The following is an 8,760-nucleotide window of genomic DNA, read 5'->3' as shown; positions in this document are numbered from 1 at the left end:
CGGAGATGGGCAGCGCCGCCCTCCTGCGTCTTCCTCCTGCTCAGGTCCGTTTTTTGCAGGCCCGAGGGGAGCAGCCGCATGGAGGGGGGCTTGGCGGGAAGCAGACTGAGGAGGCCGCACGGATGGATGACCATCGGTGCCGGACCCGAGTCTGCTTCAGGTGGTCGAAGCCACACCGCCAAAGAGCCCAGCCCGGGACATGGGGAAGTTGAGAAAATTCATTCTCAGACCGCCCCACATCAACCTGGCTAAACCCATGTCTGGACCACATTAGTGGGCATCACCTGACCCAGGATCACGCAGGTACCGATGTCGCCTGAGCGAGGTCAGTAGTGTGCGTGGCGGAAAAACCAGGCCCGGCATGGGAGGCATAGCGTCCCAGGATGGGGGCGTGGTTAGAGTTTCCGCGTTCTGTCAGGGTTGGCCAGGGAAGGACTAGCGTTCCACTGTGGCCGGTTCAGACAGAACTCCCGGGACAGCACTGCATCGAAGGCGCAGGCGACACACAGCACTGCATGACTGTGTCACGATAGTGACAGAGAACATACAGACCATGATCGCTGCGCGATCAAGCAGCGAAGGCGGAGGACGCCCGCGGGCCGCGAAAAGTCACGTGGACTCTCGCGGAGCGGAGGCGTCCTAATGCACATCCGGACGAAGCCTACAGCGCTCGGGGGGAGGGCAGCGCCACTCCAGCCGATGCTTTCAGCTGTCCGGGAAAGCATGGCTGACAGCTCTGAATCAGCCCCGGCAACGATGGCACTCCCGTGGGAGGCAACGCAGCCGAACTTCATTTCCAGAGAAGTCAAGCCCGCCTTGTGATGCTGTGAGTGACATGGGATCATCTGCCGGAGCCCCGAATAAAACACTGGGTCCCTGAAGGAAACCAGGCATATGCAGAAGCTCCACGGTTTGCAATGTGGAGGGGGGTGTGGCCCGAGGAATGACTCGTCGGTTGTTGTGCCACACCGTAACCCTCAGATCACCCTGGCCACCAGCCAAAGTATCCCCTCTTGAGGAAAAGATAAATTGGGGTGTGGCAGAGGGGACTCTACTCACATGGAAATCATTGAGTCTTGATCTATAAACATCGCGATGGTCATGTTCCCGCAATGAAAACATGACTCATCCACGAGCGCTGCCGAGCGTGATGCGCTCGCGACCGTTAAGCAGATGAATCACGCACACACATCCAGGAAATAGAAAATACACGGGCGAACCGTCTTGAAAAAGACGTGCCGAGTGCAGCTCTTTTAGAGATTGGAAAAGCTCAACAGAGTGCCGAAACGCCCAGGGAGAACACACTCACTGTCGGCAGATCACTGCACAGACCAGCAGCAGGAAATGCGATCTCGCTGGAATCCGCCGTCACACCAACACTCTGAAGAGCCGCTCGTCTCGAAGAGATTTGAGATGACACTCAAAAGGCTTGTGGAGTGAAGTATTAAACTTGGCTCCGAAGCGAAAACATATCTGCATGTTGCCAGCGACTTCCTTATATACCCCCAGGGTGGGGCGGAGATACGCTATGCAAATTCCGCAGACCCATGGCATTTTTATTGCCATTGGCTCGTTTTATATACTCGAAGATGATAGGCTTTCTAAGCGAAACCCCATTCGTCGTCATCCGACGTAACTTGGAGTGACAACGAAAGGGAACTAAAGTTCAGCTAAATGTTTCATTGTTTCCACCAAACTACAACGTACCAAGATAAAAATCAATGTACTTATATAAGTTATGTACTGTACATCACTAACTATTATTTCTATTGCTTTGCAATGTAAACAGTTCATGTGTTCCAGGGAAAATAACAGCGTAAAGATTTGGAACAACATGAGGGTAATTGTAAAACAAATTTTTTTTGTGTGTAAACTATCCCTATAATCTGTGTTTCAGGGGTTTCTAGTGATGATTGGGATGTGAGTTACAGTCCTTCACACATCTGTGCACTAAAGGACTCAATAGTGATAATGAGATGCACTTATACATACCCTACTGGACATCAGATCAAGAAAGTGTTCTGGGCTAAATTGTTAATACATGGTGAAGAGCCTCCAGATCTGTCTGAGGACCCTGAATACAGTCAGAGGCTTCAGTATCTGGGAGATAAACAGCAGAACTGCACCGTCAGACTGAGTCATGTGACACTGAAGGATTCACACATGTACTATTTCAGATTCATCACTGATAAACCTGATGGAAAATGGATTGGTAAACCAGGAGTGACTCTTACTGTCACAGGTGACTTTGGTGAGGTTTATCTCTTCTTCTGTGCATTATGTTGAATAATAATCAGTGTATGACAGCAGCACTAGATATAATGTGTGTGTTGTGTTCAGATCTTCAGGTGGAGTCTCCTGAGAGAGTGACAGAGGGAGATTCAGTCACTCTGAGATGTAAAAGCAGCTGCGCTCTGACTGACGGAGCAACATTCATCTGGTACAGAAACTCACAGCCATTAACTGAGAGAAGAGACAGAAACAATGAACTCCTGCTGCAGTCAGTCAGAAGAGAGGATTTAGGCAGATATAGCTGTGCTGTAGACGGACACACTCACATCTCTCCTGCTGTTCAGCTCAATGTCATGTGTGAGTACAGATTTATTTTCTTTTTAAAATTAGGAGATCTTGTTTGAATTAGATGATTTAAGGTTTAAATTTGTGTCCTTTTTAGACCCTCCAAAGAGCATCTCAGTGTTGATGAATGGATCTGGTGTAATAGTGGAGGGAGATTCAGTGACTCTGAACTGCATCAGTGACTCAAACCCTCCTGCTCTGAACTTCAGCTGGTTTAAGGAGAATGAACCCTCAGCTGTTGGATCTGGACAGAGTTTCAGTGTACTACAGAGTGGACGCTTCTACTGTCAGGCTCACAATCAACATGGATCTCAGAGATCAGACGCTGTAACTGTCACAGGTGAAGCTTTTATTAACACACTCCTGTATCTTCACATCATTCAGTTTGGAGAGTTAATCATGATGATCTTCCTCTTTCAGTTCATCGTGTTGCTGGTGGGAATGTGATTGTGATCACAGCGGCATCTGGAGGATTAGTCTTCATCATCATCATCATATTATTATTATCATTTATTATGTAAATAAAAGTATATCAATAAAGAGTACATAAATATAATACTTTCAAACTAATTCAGAAAGATATTTGATTATTAATGGTATATGAAACAATTAAATTACTTCTTTGTGTTTTTGACAGTAAGAAGAAAAGGATAAACAGAAGATCTGCTATAAATGAGGTGAGATAATCAAAGAACCACATAATAATATCATTGAGAGAATAAAATTAGCTTTTTTTGAATATTCAGAGATGGTTTTCTTTTTACAGCTGGTCCAATGTGAAATATTGATTTGAGCATAATTATGTTTTACTGTTTGATTAAGAGACTGTAGAGCAGAGGTGGAAAGTCCAGGGGTCAGAAAGTAAAAGTCCTGCCATATGTTTATTCCACCCATGAACTCACACAGCAAACACTCCAGTGTTAAATGAACTCTCCTGCGAGTTTATTTGGCTCCAGACTCAAGAGTGTTAAAGTTAATGAGATAATTAAGTGATTGTTTGAGTGATGATTGAGCATTATTGAAAACACCTGATGTTAACAAGCAGAATCACTGAAGGAGAAAATCTCTTTTTTAAGTTGCCATTATGGTGATCAGTGTTTGCTTTAGTTGGGCTCTTGACCCTTAAACTAATAACTTTAGTTTTTGTTTGGTTGTTGTATCTGGGTTATAACTCTCAGATGAACAAAGAGAAATGTTGATCAGGTGGTGTTGGTTATGTTTTGACATAATCATAATTTGACCTGAATCACAAAACTCATTTAGAGAGTTAGGTTTCCCTTGTTGATTATAGCTGCCTGTGATTCTAATATTATGCCATGTTAATCATTTTCAATGTAATCAGAAAGATTTCTTGAAAGTTGTTCTGATCAAAGAACTTTGAAAAATTATATTATTTGGACACACTGACACCAAGAATCAGCCTGTGATTCTCAACAATGGTGACAATAATAAAGCATGTTGCAGTGCATTCTGGGTGCCACCAATCAAAACTCATCCATGGCTCCCATCATGCATTGCGGTATGAATAAATTATGATCTGAATTGTCTTGGTTTCCTAATTGAATATTCTTTTTGTCACCATTGTTGAGATTCATACACTGAATCTTGATGTCTGTGTGTGCCTTAAAGAAAGATTTTTTTTTCTTTATCAGAACAACTTTTAAGAAATAATTTGAATTATATTGAAAAATCTGGAACTTAATCTGTAGAATTACTGTGATGTTGTAATGACCAATATACATTTAAGTCAGTGATTCAGATCAAATTATGATTATGTTCAAATATAACCAACACCACCTGATCAACTTTTCTTTTTGTTCATCTGGCTGTAATAACTCAGATCAACAGCCAAACAAAATCTAAAGATAACTTCATTTGAAGGTCAACTGCCCAACTAAATCGAACACTAATCTCCATAACGGTGTCTAAAATTGTGATTTTTCTCCTTCAGTGATTCTGCTTGTTAACATCAGGTGTTTTCAATAATGGTCAATCATCACTTAATCAATCACTTAATTAGCTCATTAACTTTAACACTCTTGAGTCTGGAGCCAAATAAACTCCCAGGAGAGTTCATTTAACACTGGAGTGTTTGCTGTGTGAGTTCATGGGTGGAATAAACATATGGCAGGACTTTTACTTTCTGACCCCTGGAATCTCCACCTCTGCTGTAGAGTGACAACACTTTTGACACTTGATTGACGCTTCTGTTCCTAGGGAGTTGGCAAAGACTCTTTCTTTATTGTTACGGCAACAGTTTGTGATTAAGTCAGATTACATAATATGTGGGGAAATTATCAGACTGCTCAAACATTTAATGGCAAACTGACAAATACTGAGTTAAACTGACTTAAAATGTCTTGTTTTGTGCTGTAAGTCCTTCTCCTTGTTCCCTATCGATACGGTTCACTCGTACTGCATAGCTCCTTTTTCTCCGATTTTACTGAAGTTTTGATAAAATCACGCAGTGAAACTGCACGAGCCAAAAGATGCTCCGCGGAGAGGAACGAACCTATGGTGTGAAAGCCTGCCAGAGCCCGCCGAGCTATCCGGCCAGTACTATAAAGGCAAATTTCGGTGCATTCTGCTGACATTCGGCGGCTGAGAATGACAATATCAGAATAACAGAGCCTATTTCTCTAAAAGAGCACTTTTAGCTGCCGTTTGTTTTAAAACGCCGTGCCTCTAAAGCGCTTTGCTTCGCTTGCTGGTGTTGTGCTGAATTTTGACCCCCTGCCAAATTATTACCCCCCTCGTTGAAGTCAGTACCTGATTGGCTAATCCTAACCCCACCCCTAATCATAACCCCTCCCCCACAACTAATCCTAAACCTACCAATGCTAGGCTAGGGGGGGTAATCATTTGGCGGGGGTTGAAATTCGGCACAAAACCGGCCCCGTCCCCGCAAGCCGCGTTCATTGAGGCTGAATGAATGGGACTAAGTGAGTGTTACCAGCATCAGGGCTGGGAAGCCTGTATGGGTAAGTTGAATGAACAACTCTTGCCGGCTCTGTAGAATAATTAAAGAAACACTGTGAGACAGGAGGGTAACACTTTATTTCAATAGTCCACTTTAGACATTCTACTATCTATAAGTAACTTTGCAACTACATGTCAACTAACTCGCATTAGAGTATTAGTAGACTGTCTGCTTAATATCTGCTGACTCTTTATTCTGATGTTCTCCAAACAGATATCCTACTGACTATAAGTCAACTTATTCTACTAACCCAAACCCTAACACAACCATAAGCTAACAGTCTACTAATACTAGTTAGCTGACATGTAGTTGCAAAGTTACTTATAGTTAGTAGAATGTCTAAAGTGGACTATCGAAATAAAGTGGAACCGACAGGAGTACTGGCTGCAAGCTCCGGCAAAATTGAATGAACTCTGATTCTTTTCTTACCTTTCAATGTATTCACAACATTAACATATTTAACTTTATCGAACAACAATTACTTGTTTCTCTGTAATACAACACATTAAAGAAAATAACATTTCAATAAAGGGCTTTTCAGAAGTTACTTTTGTGTGAAGTTCTGTATTCAGCCCTGTTTAGCCTTGGCACTCTTGGGCCCTTATTCAAGCGCCCTAGGCCTGGGCCCTAGACTGACTGTCGTTCTACAGTTCTAAGTCTAGCGATGCAATACGAGTGAACCGTATCGATAGGCAACGTACTCGGTTACAAGCGTAACCTTGGTTCCTTGAGATAACGGGAACGAGTACTGTGTCACCGGCCGTGCTGTCATGACTTACCGTATCGTCGCTTCAGTCGAATTAACCTGATTCCTATGGGCAGAATGCATGCTTATATAGAGGGCTGGCCCTGCCCACTGGCTCGTGCAGGTTCACTGCGTGATTTTATTAAAACTGCAGTAAATCGGAGAAAAGGGAGATTTCCCATTGTGTCCAGCGATGCAGTACTCGTTCCCGTTATCTCAGGGAACCGAGGTTACACTATAATAACTGAGTACGTTTCCCTGTAGAGCGATGATCCCAGTGCAAACACATATGCAGCTCTTGAGCTCAAGTCCAGATCGTCTGACCTCTACGACACACTCACAGTAAGTGAAATGTTGAAAACTACATGTGCAAATTGCAAAACAGTTTGTTCATTCAAAATGTAGGTAATAATCTCTCTGTCTTTCACACAGTCTGTCTCGGATCCTGCTGTTCACCAGTCCGGCTCTTTTGGATATGAGAATCTGACTCTTCAGTAGCTCTTCAAGTCTTCTCAAGAAGAAACTCTCATCACTCTTACTCAGTAGATACTAAACAGTCCTTATATTCAGTCTTTTCAATCTATATTATACGAGCAATCTCACCAACAGTAATCAAATTGTTAAAATATGTGAGAAAGATTATTTGTACCATTGTAGAGTTGGCTTTATTCATGTGGTTTTTAAAAATGTTTGCGGATCTGAGCAAATGTGTTTCCCTTAACAATAACAATACTTACCAAGACGCAGCGCTAAGATGAAGCACAAGTTAAACTTTACTCAGCTTTTGTTGCATCATTGGACACGCCCACATCACAACTACCAATGAAAATGAAGAATGTTGTTTGTGAACACACTTTTAGAGTTTCCATTCTGCAGGGAAGTGATGTTTCTCTTAGCTTTTGTAGAAAGTAATGGTTTATGTTCATTAATAAATGAGTTTACCACTGTGAGCTGTTGCTGACTTGTGTGAGTAAATCATGCCCGATAATATAGCAGTTTATTAAAAGATTTATCTTTATTCCTTTTTAAATAACACATTAAATTATAAAAAGGTACATGGCCATTCAACCTTCTGTTTTGAATGAGTGCTTTAGAGCGTGTGTATGGCGCTATATATTTACAACACATTTAGAAAGAATGATCATTTCTACAAATATATGCCACCAAAAATACGACCTGAGGAGCTTTAGCACTCTCTCCCAGTACAGTTATATTTTCAGTCAGAGAAACAGAGGAAGCTGCCAAAAAAAAAAGTTGCTTTATTTCATGATAGTCCGGTATAAAGAGACGAGACGTAGGCTACTGACAGATAAAATAAAAACATGACTGTGATAGCCATTAAGATTTGTCTGATTTCTTCAAGCGTTCATATTTACTATGTTTACTATGTTAATGGTTAGCGTGCATAGTCTTTTGCATCGCATATAAAAATTTCTGCCTTATACGGTGATCAGAATCCACATCGGAACACAAACAGAAGGCCTTCAAACATGAAAGTGAGTTTTGAGGTAAATTATTTAAACCACATAGCTTGTCATTTAATTAGTTAAGATATACTGTGATTTTTGACATTTGTCTAATTAATAAAGTTAATCTAACTATATTGGATTCTATATGAGTTCAGTGATTCAGGTCAAATGATTGTGAAATAATGATTATGTTAAAGCACAACCAACACCATCAGATCAACTTTTCCCTTTGTTCATCTGGCTGTTATAACTCATGTACAGCAGCCAAACAAAACTTAAAGTTAATAATTTAAGGGTCAAGAGCCCAACTAAAACACACACTGATCACCATAATGGTGACTTTAATTCTGCTTGTTAACACCAGGTGTCTTCAATGTTGGCAATAAAAGATATTTTGTAAATTTTACTCATTTTAAATGGTTAACTTTTAAAGAATTAATTTGATTAATTATTACTCAATTCTAATTTGTTAAATTTAATTAATAATATTGCTTGTAATCTGTTGCCTCAATTTTATTGATTAGATATCAATAACATCAATGTCCTATTCTTTTTTACAGTGAACGCACAATCAAGCAATTATTTTCTTGGTCCTATAGAAACAGGTTAAATATGCATGTTTAAAAACATGCTCATGAGCCTCTCTATGGACTGACATAAAGTTAACTTTTGTTTTATTACTTTAGTCTAATGTTGCCTCTGATGTTGCTATGTCACTGTTTAAACTTTGCTTCCGGTATCAGCACTATGAAGTTTCATATCCTCTTATTAAGTATAACATGCTGACCACAAAAACCCAATGCTGGTTTCAGCCTGTTCATTCGTCATTGGAGTGTTGGTGAAACGGGTAAGAGCATCACTTACTAATCAATCTTTAGATTCAAATATGTTATAGGGGAGACTGGGGCTAGTTGTCACACAGTCACTATAAGGTTTAAGGTCAAAAGTTCTAGTGTGTTTGCATGCTATAACATTACGAAAAGTGTGAC

The 8,760-nt window shown here is 41.0% G+C and overlaps 1 protein-coding gene across 2 annotated transcripts; it reads left to right on the top strand.

Annotated features, from left to right (window-relative positions):
* The first annotated feature begins 1,897 nt into the window (after positions 1–1,897).
* On the top strand, positions 1,898–7,251 carry LOC308686616 (B-cell receptor CD22-like). 2 transcript variants are annotated; one of them, XM_081395057.1, is made up of 7 exons: positions 1,898–2,242; positions 2,341–2,589; positions 2,675–2,917; positions 2,998–3,094; positions 3,215–3,254; positions 6,567–6,644; positions 6,735–7,251. In XM_081395057.1, the coding sequence occupies exons 1-7, from the start codon at positions 1,972–1,974 to the stop codon at positions 6,798–6,800; spliced, it is 1,044 nt and encodes a 347-aa protein (XP_081251183.1). In that variant the 5' UTR covers positions 1,898–1,971; the 3' UTR covers positions 6,801–7,251. The 2 variants fall into 2 exon arrangements, with proteins under 2 accessions (XP_081251183.1, XP_081251182.1); XM_081395056.1 differs by having other exon boundaries at positions 1,898–2,251.
* The last annotated feature ends 1,509 nt before the right edge of the window (positions 7,252–8,760 follow it).

This window comes from Scardinius erythrophthalmus (genome assembly GCF_964197995.2).
Source record: "Scardinius erythrophthalmus genome assembly, contig: HAP1_SCAFFOLD_525, whole genome shotgun sequence".
Classification (NCBI taxonomy): domain Eukaryota; kingdom Metazoa; phylum Chordata; class Actinopteri; order Cypriniformes; family Leuciscidae; genus Scardinius; species Scardinius erythrophthalmus.
The sequence above is the reverse complement of the archived record's forward strand: the minus strand, read 5'-3'. Positions and strand labels throughout refer to the sequence as shown.

Bases quoted from the DNA above. Each gene is read 5' to 3' on its own strand.
- LOC308686616 (XM_081395056.1), top strand. From the start codon at position 1,972: ATGAGATGCACTTATACATACCCTACTGGACATCAGATCAAGAAAGTG. The intron at 2,918-2,997 runs GTGAAGCTTTTA...TTCCTCTTTCAG, and splicing joins AGACGCTGTAACTGTCACAG to TTCATCGTGTTGCTGGTGGG. The intron at 3,255-6,566 runs GTGAGATAATCA...GTTTCCCTGTAG, and splicing joins GAAGATCTGCTATAAATGAG to AGCGATGATCCCAGTGCAAA.